General features: G+C 47.0%; 1 protein-coding gene across 1 annotated transcript in view; it reads right to left on the reverse strand.

Moving 5' to 3' along the window:
• The window catches only part of CRHR2 (corticotropin releasing hormone receptor 2), a 268,724-nt gene that overhangs the window by 217,238 nt on the left and 31,753 nt on the right, over positions 1-19,733 (reverse strand). Inside the window, exon 2 of the mRNA XM_065399012.1 lies at positions 17,976-18,069. Coding sequence (XP_065255084.1) covers positions 17,976-18,069 — 94 coding nt within the window. The remainder of the gene's footprint in view (positions 1-17,975; positions 18,070-19,733) is intronic.

Raw genomic sequence — 19,733 nt, forward strand, 5'->3', positions numbered from 1 at the left:
GTTCTGGAATATGTGCAGTAGTGATTTTGTCTACACTCAGCACAGTAACATCTGGTATTGTAACTGCATGCACCTGTTGATTGAACTGGCTACTGCGACATACTTTAGCAAAATGCCCAATCTTTTTGCAATGATTGCACTGAGCTACTTTTGCTGGACATCCTGTGTAGCTTGCAAGATGTTGTGGGGATCCACAGCGAAAGCATGCTTTTACTGTATTTTGCATTTGCTGATTCAGTGGCTTTTCATTAGTTTTCCTTTTGCAACTGTTTGTCTGCAGTGATAGTGAACTTTTCTGCAAAGGAGTCACAGCCTGGACTGGGCCTCCTGTACCCTGGCTCATTATTTTGGCTTCAGCTGTAGCTGACTCAATCTGAGTAGCAATGGTTATTGCTTTTTCTAGTGTAAGTTGTGGTTCTAGAAGTAAGCGTTCTCTTACACGAAGCACTGTTGTTTTCTCAATGAGCTGGTCTCTAATCATCTCATCTGCCATATTCCCAAAGTCACAAGTTACAATCAGATTCCTCAGGGAAGCAATATACTGCATTATAGTCTCCCCTGGTTTCTGCTCACACTGGCGAAATCTGTAGCGATTAGCAACTACATTCACTTTTGGCACAAAAAAGTTCTTTAATGCAGTGAGTGCAGTCTCATATTTATCATCTGCAAGGGGAAAAGTGTAAAATATACGCTGCCCTTCTGCTCCAAGGCAGTGGATTAGCAGAGCACGCTTTCTTACTTCAGAAATCTCTGTAGCACGGATTGCAAGCAGATAAGTCTCAAACATACGGATCCAGGCAGTAAAAGCAATTGGAGGCTCACCTGGGCTTTGCAGAAAGGGTGCAGGTGGGTTCAGAGGCAGAAGATCCATCCTCGTCGCCAAAATGTTGTATCCACCAGGCAAGGTAGTAACAACTTCAACAGAACATTATTTACAGTGGAAATCTCTTTTCCAAGCTGTAGCTGCACACTCTGTAACTCCTCCCCCCTCCTTCCTGTTTCCTGTCCTTTCAGTCTCCCAACAGCCAGTGCTCCCAGTTCTAATAATCACATGCAGCATCTAAACACCACAATTCCTTTCCTGTCCTTTACCCTTGGGCCCCCTCCCCAATATACTGCACACAATTATAACAAGACAAATTTTTGGGATGTGTTAATTACTATTGTGCAGTGCAGAGGTACAGGCCCAGCATTATTATTAATCTAGGCAAGTGGTGCCCTCTCCCCCCAGTGCCATCCTGAGGGACCTATGAGAAGTGGTTGCCACTGGTACCAGCCTAAACGCACCAGCTGAGGTAAATGTCAATGTAAAATGTTTGCCTGGCAATGCTGACCATCAGTGGCTTCAGAGAGAAGAAAGATCCTGCCCGGGAGCCGCCCCCAAAATGTCTGCCTAACCTGGGTGTCCGACACAGATAGCGGATCAAAGAAGAGGAGAAAGTAACTGCATCAGGAGCCTGAGAGTGACGTGCTAGGGTAAGTGCTGTATATAATCGTTCATTAGCCCCTTCGTTTATAAGCCAACTCCCCAAGATGGTTAGGTAAAAATAGCAAAAACTGTATGACCCTTTCATAAGCTGACCCTGTATTTCAGGGGTTGGCAAACTTTGGCTCCTGGACCGTTAGGGTAAGCCTTGAGTGGGCCTTGGCACACCACTTCCCGCAACTCCCATTGGCTGGGAACGGCGAACTGCGGCCACTGGGAGCTGAGGGGCTCCAGGCCTGCAGATGCTCCAGGTAAACAAAACGACAATGTATTAGATATTCAATTCAATGATTCCATAGAGTTTAAAATCATCAAAGTTTGGTGTAGACCCGTGTCATAACTATAAAAGGAAGGGTAACAGCTCTCTGTGTACAGTACTAAAATCCCTCCTGGTCAGAGACTCCAAAATCCTTTTACCTGTAAAGGGTTAAGAAGCTCGGGTAACCTGGCTGACACCTGACCCAGAGGACCAATGAGGGGACAAGATACTTTCAAATCTTGGGGTGGGGAAAGGCTTTTGTGTGTGTCCTTTGTTTAAGGGGTTGTTCGCTCTTGGGACTGAGAGGGACCAGACATCAATCCAGGTTCTCCCCATCTTTCTAAACAAGTCTCTCTTATTTCAAAATTGTAAGTAAAAGCCAGGCAAGGCGTCTTAGATTTACTTTGTTTTCTCAACTTGTAAATGTACCTTTTACCAGAGTGCTTATCTTGTTTGCTATACTTTGAACCTAAGACAGAGGGGATTCCTCTGAGCTCTTTAAGTTTGATTACCCTGTAAAGTTATTTTCCATACTGATTTTGCAGAGATGATTTTTACCTTTTGCTTTAATTAAAAGCCTTCTTTTAAAAAACCTGATTGATTTCTCCTTGTTTTAAGATCCAAAGGGGGTTTGGATCTGTATTCACCAGGAGTTGGTGAAAGGAAGGAGGGGGGAAGGGTCAATTTCTCCTTGTTTTAAGATCCAAAGGGGGTTTGGATCTGTATTCACCAGGAGTGGTGAAAGGAAGGGGGGGGAAGGGTCAATTTCTCCTTGTTTAAAATCCAAGGAGTTTGGATCTGTATTCACCAGGGAATTGGTGAAAGGTTTCTCAAGGCTTCCCAGGGAGGGAATTCTTAAGATGGTGGCAGCGGACCAGAGCTAAGCTGGTAGATAAGCTTAGAAGTTTTCATGCAGGCCCCTACATTTGTACCCTAAAGTTCAAAGTAGGGATACAGCCTTGACATGGTGGCACAGCGGTGGGATCGTTTTAAACCCAAAAGCCAGTAAGAGATTTTTTTTCCCTTCTAGCTGCTTGGAGAGCAGAGCTGAAGGTAGATGCATATCTTATCTCTCCTTGCCTGAAGGCAGAGGTGTTACGTTTTTTTTAACAAGGTCCTTTGTTAAGAGAATGGTTCAATCAGTGAGCAAACTTTGATCTGGTAAAGGTAATTTACAATCTGAATTGTGTTTTTTTTCTTTTTACATCCTCGGGAGTAGCTTGTTAGAAAGTCTCTGTTAACTCAGCAGCACTCAGCAGGAGCCTGAGCTAAATACATCCCAGTTTCAGTCAACTGCAGAGGGGTGTGGCCCAGCACAGGAAAGCAGGAAAATGACTACCAGTGAAGCAGCTAGCAAACTAGAACTGGCCAGACTAGAAGCAGAAGAAAATGAGAAAAAACATCAGAGACTACTTCAAATTAAAAAACTCGAGAAAGAAGCCAAAGAGGAGGCCCACAAGAGAGAGATGGAGCTGGAAAAAGCCAAACATGACAGAGAAGAGAAAGCCAAACAGGAGGCCCATGAAAGAGAAGAGAAAGCCAAACAGGAGGCCCATAAAAGAGAGATGGAGCTGAAAGAAAAAGAGATGGAACTGGAAGCAGCAAGGACTAGGCAGGGTGCATCAGACCATCCTAACAACTCCTCTCCAGGTACCACTTCCCATCCCAGGAAATTCCCCACCTACAAGGCAGGCGATGATACTGAGGCCTTCTTAGAAAATTTTGAAAGGGCCTGCCTTGGATACGACATCCCTCCAACCCAGTACATGGTAGAGCTGAGGCCGCAGCTCAGTGGACCCTTAGCAGAGGTGGCGGCTGAAATGCCTAAGGAACACATGAACAGTTATGAACTTTTTAAAAACAAGGCCAGGATCAGAATGGGGCTAACACCTGAGCATGCCCGTCGGCGGTTCAGAGCCCTAAGGTGGAAACCTGATGTGTCATTTACCCGACATGCCTACCACATTGGGAAAAATTGGGATGCCTGGATATCAGGAGCAAATGTTAAATCTACGGAAGAGTTGCCCTTCCTATTGCAAATGGAGCAGTTTTTAGAGGGTGTTCCTGAGGAAATAGAAAGGTACATCCTAGATGGGAAGCCCAAAACTGTAACCGAGGCGGGGGAGATTGGAGCCAAATGGGTGGAGGTGACAGAAAAGAAAAAAGCTAGTAGCAGTTGGAGCGAATATCAGAAGGGGCAAACCGAAACAAAACCTTATCACCGGGGACAACCCAAGGCCCCACCCACATCCCAAGAGAAACCCCAGACGCCTTCTCACCCCACCACACCAGTCTCCATCAACCAACATCGCCCCGGTGATACCTTAGCAGGGCGATGTTTTAAATGTAATGAACTGGGGCATATAAAGGCTCACTGCCCCAAGAACCCCAACCGATTACAGTTCATTACACCCCAATCACACCAAAGAACCCCAGACCCAGATGCCTCTCTCATACCCTCGGAGCGAAGGGAAACCTTGAGAGTGGGCGGAAAGAAGGTTATCGCTTGGAGGGACACTGGGGCACAAGTGTCAACTATCCACCAATCCCTAGTGGACCCCAAACTCATCAACCCGGAGGCTACAGTGACAATTCAACCCTTCGTGTCACAGTCTGTAACCTTGCCTACAGCCAAGTTGCATGTCCAGTACAAGGGCTGGTCAGGAATGTGGACTTTTGCAGTCTATGACAATTATCCCATTCCCATGCTACTGGGGGAAGACTTGGCTAACCATGTGAAGCTAGCCAAGAGGGTGGGAATAGTCACCCGCAGCCAGGCTAAGCAAGCTTTCACCCCCATCCCTGTTCCTGAGCCGTCCACCAGGATCCCGTCTGTGTTACCGGAGACCCAAACACAGGTGGTGGAACCGGATCCCCTGCCAACGACTGCAACAGCCGTAGTGGATCCAATCCCAGAGACCCAGCCAAAGCCAGTCCCAGAACCGGAACTGGCAACGCAACCAGCACCAGAACCATTGCCAGCACTGAGTCCAGCGCTTGCAACCCCGTCTACAACTCCAATGCCAGAGGGCACCAGCGAGCCTAAACTGGCGGAAGCAGCAGATAACCCTACCCAAGAGGCTCAGCCAGAGCCTGAAATACCACATAGTGCACCAGCGGACAGCGGTTCACAGTCAATGGAAAAAGCCCCAGCACCTGCATCGCTTCCAGAGGGACCAAGCCCCAGTCCACAGTCCAAGGAGGAACTGATGTCTCCAGCATCAAGGGAACAGTTCCAGGCCGAGCAGGAAGCAGATGACAGCCTTCAAAAAGCTTGGGCAGCGGCACGGAGCACCCCACCGCCTCTCAGCTCTTCTAACCGATCCCGGTTTGTTGTAGAAAAAGGACTTTTATACAAGGAGACTCTTTCTGGTGGGCACCAGGAAGACTGGCATCCTCAAAGACAGCTGGTAGTTCCCACTAAGTATCGGGTAAAACTCTTGAGCTTAGCCCATGATCATCCCAGTGGCCATTCTGGGGTGAACAGAACCAAAGACCGGTTGGGGAAGTCTTTCCACTGGGAGGGAATGGGCAAGGACGTTGCTAATTATGTCCGGTCTTGTGAGGTGTGCCAACGAGTGGGAAAGCCCCAAGACCAGGTTAAAGCCCCTCTCCAGCCACTACCCATAATTGAGGTCCCATTTCAGCGAGTAGCTGTGGATATTCTGGGTCCTTTCCCAAAGAAAACACCCAGAGGAAAGCAGTACGTACTGACTTTCATGGATTTTGCTACCCGATGGCCGGAAGCTGTACCCTTAAGCAACACCAAGGCTAAAAGTGTGTGCCAGGCATTAGCAGACATTTTTGCCAGGGTAGGGTGGCCCTCCGACATACTTACAGATTCGGGAACTAATTTCCTGGCAGGGAACATGAAAAACCTGTGGAAAGCTCATGGGGTGAATCACTTGGTTGCCACCCCTCATCACCATCAAACCAATGGTCTGGTGGAGAGGTTTAATGAAACTTTGGGGGCCATGATACGTAAATTCGTAAATGAACACTCCAATGATTGGGACCTAGTGTTGCAGCAGTTGCTTTTTGCCTACAGGGCTGTACCACATCCCAGTTTAGGGTTTTCACCATTTGAACTTGTGTATGGCCGCGAGGTTAAGGGGCCATTACAGTTGGTGAAGCAGCAATGGGAGGGGTTTACGCCTTCTCCAGGAACTAACATTCTAGACTTTGTAAGCAACCTACAAAACACCCTCCAACACTCTTTAGCCCTTGCTAAAGAAAACCTAAAGGATGCTCAGAAAGAGCAAAAGGCCTGGTATAATAAACATTCCAGAAAACGGTCCTTCAAAGTAGGAGACCAAGTCATGGTCTTAAAGGCGCTCCAGGCCCATAAAATGGAAGCGTCGTGGGAAGGACCATTCACGGTCCAGGAGCGCCTAGGAGCTGTTAACTATCTCATAGCCTCCCCCACCTCCAACATAAAGCCTAAGGTATACCATGTTAATTCTCTTAAGCCCTTTTATTCTAAAGAATTAAATGTTTGCCAGTTTACAGCCCAGGAAACTAATGACGCGAAGTGGCCTGCAGGTGTCTACTATGAAGAAAAAAGGAATGGTGGCGTGGAAGAGGTGAACCTCTCCACGACCCTGGGACGTCTGCAGCGACAGCAAATAAAGGAGCTGTGCACAAGCTTTGCACCGATTTTCTCAGCCACTCCAGGACGGACCGAACGGGCATACCACTCTATTGACACAGGTAATGCTCACCCAATTAGAACCCCACCCTACCGGGAGTCACCTCATGCCCAAGCGGCTATACAAAGGGAGATCCAGGACATGCTACAGATGGGTATAATCCGCCCCTCTACCAGTGCATGGGCATCTCCAGTGGTTCTAGTTCCCAAACCAGATGGGGAAATACGCTTTTGCGTGGACTACCGTAAGCTAAATGCTGTAACTCGTCCTAACAACTATCCAATGCCACGCACAAATAAGCTATTAAAAAAATTGGGACATGCCCAATTCATCTCTACTTTAAACTTAACCAAAGGGTACTGGCAAGTACCACTAAATGAACCCGCTAAAAAAAGGTCAGCCTTCGTCACCCAGGCAGGGGTGTATGAATTCAATGTACTCCCTTTCGGGTTGCAAAATGCACCCGCCACCTTCCAAAGACTTGTAGATGGTCTCCTAGCAGGATTGGGAGAATCTGCAGTTGCCTACCTCAATAATGTGGCCATTTTTTCTGATTCATAAACAAAACACCTAAAGCACCTAAAAAAAGTCTTTGAGCGCATCCGGCAGGCAGGACTAACTGTTAAGGCTAAAAAGTGTCAAATAGGCCAAAACAAAGTGACGTACCTGGGGCACCAGGTGGGTCAAGGAACTATAAATCCCCTACAGGCCAAAGTGAATGCTATCCAAAAGTGGCCGGTTCCAAAGTCAAAAAAACAGGTCCAATCCTTCTTAGGCTTGGCCGGATATTATAGGCGATTTGTACCACACTACAGCCAAATCGCCGCCCCGCTAACAAACCTAACCAGAAAGAAACAGCCAAATGCAGTTCAGTGAACTAATAAGTGTCAAAAGGCCTTTAACCACCTTAAGGCAACACTCATGTCTGACCCTGTGCTAAGGGCCCCAGACTTTAACAAACCGTTCCTAGTAACCACAGATGCTTCCGAGCGAGGCGTGGGAGCAGTTTTAATGCAGGAAGGACCGGATCAAAAATTCCATCCTGTCGTGTTTCTCAGCAAAAAACTGTCTAAGAGGGAAAGCCACTGGTCAATCAGCGAAAAGGAATGCTACGCCATTGTGTACGCGCTAAAAAAGCTACGCCCATATGTTTGGGGACGACGTTTCCAACTACAAACAGACCATGCTGCGCTACAGTGGCTTCATACCGCCAAGGGAAATAACAAAAAACTTCTTCGGTGAAGTTTAGCTCTCCAAAATTTTAATTTTGAAATACAACACATTTCGGGAGCTTCTAACAAAGTGGCTAATGCACTCTCCCGGAAAAGTTTCCCAAAGTTAACTGGTTAACAATTGTTTTTAAAATGAAACATATTGTTAGTTTTTATATAATCAGTAGTATGTCTAAAGGTACGTGTGTCTTATTAACTCTGTTTTCTCCTAGAGCTCCAGGAAAGAAATCACAGCCAGTGTGAAACCAAACGTCCAACACTATCTGTAATTTGGGGGGCGTGTCATAACTATAAAAGGAAGGGTAACAGCTCTCTGTGTACAGTACTAAAATCCCTCCTGGTCAGAGACTCCAAAATCCTTTTACCTGTAAAGGGTTAAGAAGCTCGGGTAACCTGGCTGACACCTGACCCAGAGGACCAATGAGGGGACAAGATACTTTCAAATCTTGGGGGGGGAAAGGCTTTTGTGTGTGTCCTTTGTTTAAGGGGTTGTTCGCTCTTGGGACTGAGAGGGACCAGACATCAATCCAGGTTCTCCCCATCTTTCTAAACAAGTCTCTCTTATTTCAAAATTGTAAGTAAAAGCCAGGCAAGGCGTCTTAGATTTACTTTGTTTTCTCAACTTGTAAATGTACCTTTTACCAGAGTGCTTATCTTGTTTGCTATACTTTGAACCTAAGACAGAGGGGATTCCTCTGAGCTCTTTAAGTTTGATTACCCTGTAAAGTTATTTTCCATACTGATTTTGCAGAGATGATTTTTACCTTTTGCTTTAATTAAAAGCCTTCTTTTTAAAAACCTGATTGATTTCTCCTTGTTTTAAGATCCAAAGGGGGTTTGGATCTGTATTCACCAGGAGTTGGTAAAAGGAAGGAGGGGGGAAGGGTCAATTTCTCCTTGTTTTAAGATCCAAAGGGGGTTTGGATCTGTATTCACCAGGAGTTGGTAAAAGGAAGGAGGGGGAAGGGTCAATTTCTCCTTGTTTTAAGATCCAAAGGGGGTTTGGATCTGTATTCACCAGGAGTGGTGAAAGGAAGGGGGGGGAAGGGTCAATTTCTCCTTGTTTAAAATCCAAGGAGTTTGGATCTGTATTCACCAGGGAATTGGTGAAAGGTTTCTCAAGGCTTCCCAGGGAGGGAATTCTTAAGATGGTGGCAGCGGACCAGAGCTAAGCTGGTAGATAAGCTTAGAAGTTTTCATGCAGGCCCCTACATTTGTACCCTAAAGTTCAAAGTAGGGATACAGCCTTAACAACCCGTGTATAAGCCGACCCCTGCTCTTTGATGCGTCACTTTTTTACCAAAAATATTTGGCTTATGAACAAGTATATACGGTAATTGCACTCTCAGGATAAGCCACCACATGGACGGGGCTGCCCAAATACTTCCACTAAGCCAGGACAAGCCCAGTAGTTAGAGGAGGGGAGTTGGCAGCAATGGCTGTTACGTGCCTAAATACCTTGTAGGATCTGGGCCTCAGCTTCCAGCAGGAGAAGACAACCAGGCAAGTTCAGCTAGCCGGCAGAAAGCAAGAGACTTCTCTGCCCTCAGCATGTGGCCACGTGTCATTCCAAATGGCCACATTGTCAGAAATGCTCACCCCGGGCGAAGTGCAGCAGCTCCTGATCAGTCAGATGAGGACATTGCTATCATCAGCGCAGTGCCACTGGAGAGCATGGTGCTTTGTAGACATGTAAGAAAGCCAAGTTCCCTGCCCCAAAATAGGTGATACCATGCAATGTACCAGAATAAATAGAGTTCCCTTGACAGTCTTTCTTCTGTGGTTATAAATATATAGCAAGTTTCAGAGGCCTGGGAATCATAATCCACTGAAAGACTGGAGCAGTCTGACACTAATAGTGTAGCAGATAACAGAGAGCCACCATCTCTTTTGGGGGGAGTAAAACCTTTACACTGCATCCTGCATTCACAGCACTAGTGAAGCCAAAAGAATTACACCTAGATTCTCTTTTCTGGCCAATGCATCAGTCTCCAGAATCTCTTGCCAGAGCAGAATATCTCCAGTTCCATAAATGGAACCAGCTGCCAGAATGCACATTTAACCCGCTGGTGAGTGTGTGCTACAGGTCTGCCCTCTGTACCTGATCTACAGAGGCTAGGAGGCTAGAACAGCCCCAGGTAGGGCGCCCTAGCTCAAGCAACGGCTACTCTTGCTTTTAGCTTGAGAGGTTCCTGCTTCAATCACCAGAGTGGTAGCCAAGATGGGGGCTACCACAGGTGGCAGAACTGAGTAAAGGAAGCCAGCACTGTGAATTTGGAGCAAATCTGCACGGTGCCATGCTGGTCTGGGACACAATGCTACACTGAACTATTTGCTTACACAGGTCTATCTTACATATTTCCAAGCTGTTGATATTTGATGTCCATAGAGGCTGCAACCAAATGCATAGAATGAACGACTCGGGGGAGGGTGATGGACACCAATCAAATTAGTGGCATATTGGCCAAGTGTTGGACCGAGCAATATCATTTTAAATATACTTGGTGTGCATAAACAGACCATAAGCTGGATGATTGTTATTTCGAAGGGGCTGTTGTATCACGCAGCCCCTAAGAAAGGGCACAAAAGTAAAAGCATACACAAGTGTAAAACAATCCAGATGAAAGAATAAAGTCCTTTGTGCTGTGGGTGAAAGATTCCCAGCCGGTGAGGGCGATTCCACAAATTAAACTGGCCTGGACGGATACGCAGTAAACAAAGCCCCGCTATTGTTTGGATAGAAATGCAAGTGACTGGGGATCGCTTAAAAATGGAACTGGACACAGGGTCTGCAGTGTCAATTATCTCCTGGAGGGATTGTGAAAGGCTGTTTAGAGCCATCCACAGTTGTGCACAGCTACAGTCTGTCTTGGGACATATTCAAAACAAGACACACAGCTAGGGCAAGGCCTCTACGTTGAGGCTGAATACAAAGGTGTGAAATGCTGGTTACATCTATTTGTTGTGGAGTCACAGGGACATCTGGCTCTACCTTTGGAAATTAGATTGGAACGACATCAAAGCAGGGCCATAAACACACAGTTATAATAATACCCAGCTCTTGCATGGCATTTTTCATCAGCAGATCTCACAGTGCTCTACCAAGGTCAATATTGTTATCTATATTTTACAAATGGGGAAACTGAGGCACAGAGGGGCAAGTGACTTGTCCCAGCTCACCCAGCAAGCAAGCCAGGAATAGGACTGAGGTCTTCCAACGCCAGTGCTCTATCACTACTCCACATTGCCTCCCCTCAGCCCTGGAAGTGATGATCTTTTAGTGTAGGCTCATGAAGCTACTGTGAAGGGAGAGAGGTGAGAACACATATGCCTTCCCTCTCCGTTCCATAGTCCACGGAAGGAACTGGCCATTCACAATGGCTACCAACTTGTGTTGGAAAATCTGTGCTCCAGGCCATCTAGAACGAAGGAGCTGTTTTTAATAACAAAACATTGATAAACAAATTGAAAAGTTGCCCAAACGACAGACAGTGTGTCAGCAGCCGCAAAATGCACCAATCCACCCTTGGGAATAGGGAGTGGCCAAAGATTTCATGGGACCTGTCCAGGCCCAAATGCACCTCGTTTTGGTCAATGCCCATTCAGAATGTGGAGGAAAAAATAGTCTAAGGCCTAAACTTTGGTCAAGTGAACTGTATGTAGGGTCAGATGAACTGTATCTGTGGACTGGAGGAAGGAGAAAAGGGTGGGGGGAAGTAAAAGGAGAAGGGTAGACAGAAATCATAAAAGCAGAACTAACTGTAGACATTATAAAAGTAGAATTAACCTTTGTAACATTATGATTAATAGATGTCAGGTGACAGAGCAAGAAACCGCAAAGGGCAAAACTAAGAAAAACAGGAAAACTTGTTTTGCTTTATTCCTTATATGGATGTAAAACTTTAAGGAAGTATATGTAATTTTTGTGGTTTTATCCTATATAATCTCTCGCATTTTATCTGTCGGGGGGGTTCGGCTGCGTTGGCTGACTCCCCCATGCATGCATGTTTGATTGTCAATAAAGGAGCCTCAGGCTGTCTGATCCAAAATCAACAGTGTGGACAATTTTCCACAACAAGAATGACCAGTGGTATTTTGCATGTCACCTGCAACATAAGCATGTTGAAATGTGACACACTTAGGATGGCCAGGTGTACAGTTTTTGACCAGGATGTCCGGTTGAAAACGGGACCTGATGGTGTCCGGTCAGATCTACAGACCGGACACCCAAAGTCCAGGTACTGTGAGCAAGGGAGGTGGGGAGGTGCAGAGTCATCACCCTCGGCAGCCCCTACTCAGCTAGGACCATCTCCTACCTGCATCGGGCGGCTGTAGCACCCAACTCCAGCTCTGCAGGCAAGTCCCCCCGACCCATGCAGGGAGTGGGGGAGAGGGGAAAAGAGAAGCGAACTAGGGGTGGGACCTCACGGGGAAGAGGCAGGGCAGGAGTGGGGCCTTGGGGGAAGAGGTGAGGCAGGGGTGAAGCCTGGGGGGAAGGGGCGGGGCAGGTCCTCTGGTCCTCTGGGGAAGCAGCAGGGAAGGGGAGGTTCTGGTGAGTAAACTTCTGTGCTGCACCTCTTACAGGTGTAGCCTACGCCTGGCAGCCCAGAGGAAAGAGGGGCTAATGTGTCTTTAAGTTACCTTTCCGCACCCTTCCAATCCTGGGCTGTTCTGAGATGGAGACACTCCTGAGGTAACTCAGAACAACATGGGTAGGCCCCAGGGGCTGTGGTCACCTCCCAGGGCTACCACATCAGATGCAGCCCTGTCCAGAATCTCTGCAGCACTGCATGCTGCCCTGACACATCCCCTCCCACACAGACCTAGACCTGTCATACTGCTCACACGCGGGATTGTGAAGGGCCAAAATCCATGTGCTGTTTATGTAAAAACCTGATACAGAGCGTGTCAGCTCTTTTTACAGGCCCAAAGTCCAGAGTTTGGTCCAGAGGCCAGAGACCCAGTAAACAGTGAACAATATTAGCTAAGAGAAGCAGCGCAAACAAAAGACAACCTTGCTTTTTACTAGGATAAACTTGGTCAGCACAATGCCAGAAGGGGACCAATCATTGGCACTTTTATCTGAAGCTGCAAACAGGCCAAAGGAATGAAAGGAGGCCATTAGGTTTGTGTCCACTCCTCTGGCAGAGGAGGTGGCCATACTCTCCCCACACATCAACCTTGAGTTTATGGAAGAGGTTCAAGCATGTCAGTATGAGGGATGACATCCTCCCTCCTGCTTCCCACAGATACCAGTGCCTGCCTTTAGAAGCACAAATGAGCAACATGGAAAACAATTTCTATTGCCAGGTACTTTTCAAATGTCTTTTTGTTTTAACCCCCAGGTATGTACCTGTTGGACAATCAGAAGGGCTACCTCATTCATATGGAACTCAAATCAGAATTCAACATATATATTTTATACTAATACACTTTATACATTGTTTAAAGAAAAACACCTTTGTACTAATTGTATGTTACTTGTTAACCTGAAACCAGGGGCAGAGACATTATGTAATCTTTGACTCTTGGCTACTGTGCTTATCTTGTCTTGCTGCTAGACCTACCCAGGGGCTCGGGACCACCCACCCCGTCACTTTCCTCTGCGTTATGAAAAATCCATATAATCCTTTGTAATCAATTGTTTTGCAGTGCCTCTGAGCCTAATAAGCAACGTGACACTCCGCCAGCGCTGCGTGTAATAAACCCACGTGCTTGACTCTACACAGTGTCCATTTTGTTCCTTTAGATTGCAAGAGGGGCCTCAGGAGACTGCCTTACAGCTGTCTTCTGCAGCAGTTGCAGCAAGGGAATCCTCCCCCTGCCAGAATTGGGGATGGAAGAGCCTCTTAATGCTGCTCCAGATCTTTGACCTAACATAAGAGGAGGGAGCACGGGTGAGATCTGCAGGAAGTGATACACCAGAGCAGTTCACTAGTGATAACACCGTTTACTTCAGCAAAATGTCAGAAATTCATTAAGTTAAATGGAATGGCACATCTAACCACAAACCCATACTATCTGTCCTCCAGTGGCTTGGAAGAAAAGTGTATTAATAATTATAAATGGAGATATCCTATCTCCTAGAACTGGAAGGGACCTTGAAAGGTCATTGAGTCCAGCCCCCTGCCTTCACTAGCAGGACCAAGTACTGATTTTGCCTCAGATCCCCAAGTGGCCCCCTCAAGGATTGAACTCACAAGCCTGGGTTTAGCAGGCCAATGCTCAAACCACTGAGCTATCCCCCCCGGGATATCACTATTCAACCACTATACACAGAATAACAGCCAATGACGTGAAAAAGGCCACTCAGGAAAAAGAAACTGGCCACCTCATCTAGACAGAAACACTCCAGGCAGCAGCACTGGCCAGCCACCATCTGTTTTATTTTTTGGACGACTCTGATTTTCAGCTGGGTCTCCTCAAACCAGACCTTTGAGGATTCATTTAAAGGTCAAAAGAAGCTGCCAGAAACAACATGCCATATTGCACAAATTGCACATGGGCCAAAATGTGCGGGCAAGAGACTTCCATGGAGACCAAAAATGCATCGGAAGTGCTCCTTGGCCATTGATGTACACAGTAAAGGCCAAAGATGACAAAATCGGGTGCAAAGACACAGGGTGGGGTTTTCAGAGGTGGTTAAGGGAGTTGGGTGCCCATCTCCCATTGAATTTCAATGGGATCTGGGTGCCTTGCCTCCCATGGGTTCTTTTGAAAATCCTGGTGTGTGTGTGGCACATACATACGTGTAGCCAACGTATTACAGAGACTCCTTGATTACCAGTGGCTACATCAGCTGAGTTACAACAGAGAAATCAAGCTACTTTGGCAGTTTCCCCTTTGCATGCAGAAGCAGAGCAAGAACTACATACATCCCACCTTGAGCTGATACAGGCCTGGTCTACACTTAAAATTGGTACTGGCCTAGATAGATGGCCGTAGGGACACAGATATGTCAACCTCCGCGCAGACACAGCTCTTCCTACAGAAGAATACTTCTGCCAGAATAGCTAGCATCGTTCAGGGAGGTAGGTGGTGTTACTACACCAGCAGAAAAACTCCTTCTGTGGGCAAACGCTGTAGCGAGCATAGGCACTGTAGTACAGGCATGGCCACAGTGCAGCAGTGTCAATACATTTCCCCCAAGGAGACAAGGCCAGGTAACCTAGGGATTTTTTCCAAGAAGCAATACCCACTGAGAGGAGCGCCATTTACCCTCCCCTCTTAAAAAGGCTTTGGTCAGGTAAACACATTTAGACTCTACTTACAGTGCCATTTATTCAGCGTAGCACTGAACTTACGCCCAGGTGACGTTACAAAAAGGCAGTTCTCACCATTGCTTCATTATACGTAGCGAGAAAGTTTTTTTGAAAGCGAAGCATAAAGGTGGTGCCAGTGTGGTGCCATGGGAGTGACCCACCTTAATTCCCCCCCCCCCCCAGCTGAGGCAACATTGGGTACAATTTAACAGCCCAGGCCAAGGAGAAGCCAACACATGCTAACAAATTAGCACATCCTCTTTTACCTGGGTTTCGGGACAGGAACAATCACAATACACAGTTTACAAGGTCCTTACCACAGAACCCTGGTACAGCATTCCCAAACTTAAAATTCACCAAACAGCATAGCTGAGTTTAGTAGGACTAATCTCCTGCCACCCAGAAGAGGAAACCCCCACATGTTACACCATGCACAACTTCTACTCCCCTTCAGCTTCATTTTCCTGTTTATATAGCCCAGCCCCAGGGCAGGGCCTCCTTGAGTACACTCAGGCGTCATAGAATCATAGAAGATTAGGGTTGGAAGAGACCTCAGGAGGTCATCTAGTCCAACCCCCAAGCTGAAGACTCCAGCTTGTCCTTTAAAGGGGCAGTACACACTTTCATGTGAAGTTAGCAGTTCTGCGGGGAGGAAACTCAGATATTGGACTGTTACAGAGCTCTCGTGACTGAGCGACAGATAAGGTAGACCAAACAAGGATTTTCATATGGATTGTTCTCCATGGTTCTTAATAAAGTTTATTCAAGATATTTGTGTGTGGGGGGGTGTCTGAGTGTGAGTATGTGTGTGAGTGAGAGAGAAAGCACGCCCCAAGAAAGTTTAAAGAGTACATACTAGAGCCGAGGGTGGTGTGTTACATAAAAGTAGTAAGTTGGATGGCTTCATTATAGATTGAAAGTCTGTTTAGTTCCGAGGCTGGTGTTTTGCTGATACCTTATAATGAGGATCCATGGTCAACTAGGTTCTCCTGATTTGCCTTCTGTATCTTCTATTGTCCCCTCTCTCTTTAAAATGCTGTTTCACTAGTGGAAATCTGCTTTATAAGTTTTGCCATATTCATGCCTTGCATAAAGAGCCCAGAACATTATTTATGCCAGCAATTAAGAAGTTACTTGTTTGCCAACATCTCAGACTGGCTGGTGTGAAATTTAATTTGTGCAATTAAATCCATGGATGGGGAAGCATGAAATGCCCATTATGAATTAATGGCAAGTTTTATTGTAATACTTAAAATAATATTCAAGAGGCAAAGGACACCTGAATGAAGTATTCAAAATTATGAAAGATATCAAGGAAACTGATCGGTCTTTCCTTTGTACTTTGTCTCATACTATGGAAGAGTAAGGACATTTCATGAAATAAATGACTGGTAAATTGAAATAAAAAAAAAATAGCAGTACATTGCATAAAGCATAGAAGGTAATGCCACAAAGTGCAGAATTCAATGTCGCTGCTGGATGCAAGTCATTGCACACATTTATATGCAAACTAAGGTACAGCTAAGGCAATAAGTGGATCACCCATTACTGTCAGGAGGATATTGTTGGGCGTGCGGGCACACACAGTGAGGTATGACTGGCTATGTGTATCATAGAGGGGATTTTACCTTCCTCTTGAGCACCAGGTGTTGGTCATTTCCTGAGTGTAGCGGGGTGGTTACCCGCTTCTGCCCTGAAGGGCTTGAAATCAGCCCTGAGAGAGGGCTGGGGCAGGGAAAAGCTGGGCTACGCCCCAATCAGGCCACAGCTGGCCTGTATAAAAAGGCTGTGAACCAGAGGCCCAAGGGTCTCTCTCTGCCTTCAGAGAGAGAGGGGCCTGGTTGCTGGGAAGCTCAGGGTGCCTAGAGTGAAGCAGGGCTGAGAAGCTCCAGGCTGGCAACTCCCCAGGCTGCAGGGCCTTGTCCAAGGCCCCACAAAGGCACTGGGTTGCAAAGAGAGGCAGCAGGTCCAGACCTAACCTTGCCTATGATGAGTGGCTGACACTGCAGTCTGCCCCAGGCTGCAGGGGCAAGTTGGTAACTGGCAGTAGCCTACGACTGAGGCGAGGTAGGAATAGGAGGTGGAGGTTCCCCTGGGTGGGGAGACCCTGAGACTGTGGGGGTATTGCCAGGGGGCAGCACCCCAAACACAAGGGGCACCGGGTCCTGGGAGGGACATGGGGGCCAGCGGCAGCGGGACACTGGCCTGCAGAGGGCGCTCCAGAGGGTGGAAGAGCTAATTCCCGAGACAACCAGCAGGAGGTGCCACAGGGGTGAGTCCCACGCACGCTTACACTGAGGCATGAGACCTCATCAGGGGCTGGTCTACACTCCCGCTTCAGTCACTGTAACTTATGTCGCTCAGGGATGTGAAGAAGCCACCCCCCTGAGCGACACAAGTTACATCGACCTAAGCGGCAGGAGACTCTCTCCCTCCGACATAGTTTCCGCCTCTCGCGGAGGTGAAGTAATTATGCCGATGGGAGAGCTGTGCTGGTGTAGCATGGTAGGGTAGACTAGCCCTAAATGGTAACTTCTATGTTCCTCCACATTTAAAAAAGATTCTCATATCATTTCAAACTTCTCCATTATACTCTATCGTGGTGCGTGCCTCATTTTGGTCCTCTGTCCCACACTGAAAAGCTAGAGTTAGAATCTGAGGCCTGAGAACTGGCTCACCACATTTAGGTTCTGAAGTTACAGAAAAGAGAGTCAGCTCCCAGTTTGCACCACAGTTTGGTGTCCAGGAGTAAGTGTGGGCACCGTTCATAGCACTTCAGTGTCTCACTGCTTGGTTTGGTACAATCAGACTGATAGATGTTTAAGGGCTATGAAGTCCTCCTGGAGTGATTGGTACCTTCCAAATCATGCCTGCAGTTGTTTCCAGGAATAGAAAATCTGAGGGGCCTGCTCAAAAACCAAACCCTTATAGACTGTTGCCGCTAAGAGGACCCAGGTGACTTAGCTATGTTTATCTCTGTAGGGATATACAATAATGGATTGAGGGCATTTTCAGAATGCTCTCTGATGGCAGTGATAGGCAGCAGTGTAAAAACTGACTGTTGATAGAAGTGAACGGAGTATATACCTGTGACATTGTAGAAAGGTGACAACTCTTCACAATACCTTTCCAGCAGAACAGACAAGGGCAGGCTCACAGAGGATTCACAGTGCAGAACTAACTAGATGAACAAAAGGAAAAGAAAAAAAAAACACACAATAAATATTTATACTTAACAAGCAGCAAGAGAAGGACAGAATTCTCTCTCCTGGGAGCATGATAATAATACGTGGCACTTTTATAGCAGTTTCAACTTACAGAATCATAGAATATTAGGGTTGGAAGAGACCTCAGGAGGTCATCTAGTCCAACATCCTGCTCAAAGCAGGACCAACACCAACTAAATCATCCCAGCCATGGTTTATCAATTGTGCAATTGTGGGTGAAGGCACTCCTGGGAGTTAGCAAATCAATACAGGGATCACTTCCACCCCTCAGTAAAATGCAGCCACCTCTGAAGTGGAGCGTGGCAGGTGTTTAACAGAGTACAGCAACAACACTACACAACAGTGTAGGATAGGACATGAAGAATATTGTATCCCCCTGAACCAACAGGGGGAACTTAATCACTGCAGAATGGAAGTACGATAGTTTTTATCATGGAGTCATAGAATCATAGAATATCAGGGTTGGAAGGGAACTCAGGAGGTCATCTAGTCCAACCCCCTGCTCAAAGCAGGACCAATTCCCAACTAAATCATCCCAGCCAGGGCTTTGTCAAGCCTGACCTTAAAAACCTCCAAGGAAAGACACTCCACCACCTCCCTAGGTAACGCATTCCAGTGCTTCACCACCCTCCTAGTGAAATAGTGTTTCCTAATATCCAACCTAGACCTCCCCCACTGCAACTTGAGACCATTGCTCCTTGTTCTGTCATCTGCCACCATTGAGAACAGCCGAGTTCCATCCTCTTTGGAACCCCCCTTCAGGTAGTTGAAGGCTGCTATCAAATCCCCCCTCATTCTTCTCTTCTGGAGACTAAACAATCCCAGTTCCCTCAGCCTCTCCTCATAAGTCATGCGCTCCAGACCCCTAATCATTTTTGTTGCCCTCCGCTGGACTCTTTCCAATTTTTCCACATCCTTCTTGTAGTGTGGGGCCCAAAACTGGACACAGTACTCCAGATGAGGCCTCACCAATGTCGAATAAAGGGGAACGATCACGTCCCTCGATCTGCTGGCAATGCCTCTACTTATACAGCCCAAAATGCCGTTAGCCTTCTTGGCAACAAGAGCACACTGTTGACTCATATCCAGCTTCTCGTCCACTGTGACCCCTAGGTCCTTTTCTGCAGAACTGCTACCTAGCCACTCGGTCCCTAGTCTGTAGCAGTGCATAGGATTCTTCCGTCCTAGGTGCAGGACTCTGCACTTGTCCTTGTTGAACCTCATCAGGTTTCTTTTGGCCCAATCCTCTAATTTGTCTAGGTCCCTCTGTATCCGATCCCTACCCTCTAGTGTATCTACCACGCCTCCTAGTTTAGTGTCATCGGCAAACTTGCTGAGAGTGCAGTCTTTAATGTGGTCAGAGCTTCCTCTGAATGAGCGTTCCCTGACATCATCAGCCAGCTGTCCTCCATACAGCTATCCTTCTCTTTGAAAAAAGGACTATCTGCCTATTTCCCCCTTTAGAGTGCTAAAACTGTCTCCCCGGTACTTAAAATCCCCAAGGACAAAGTCAGGATTCCTGCACGGCTCATTTCTACATCGTCACTCGGGCAGTGATACTGTCAGGGGCACTTTCAGGAAAAGTCACAGGTTTGTTATGGGGGGAAGAATAAGAGTC

The sequence above is a fragment of the Emys orbicularis genome, chromosome 2 (assembly GCF_028017835.1).
Source record: "Emys orbicularis isolate rEmyOrb1 chromosome 2, rEmyOrb1.hap1, whole genome shotgun sequence".
NCBI classification, from domain to species: domain Eukaryota; kingdom Metazoa; phylum Chordata; order Testudines; family Emydidae; genus Emys; species Emys orbicularis.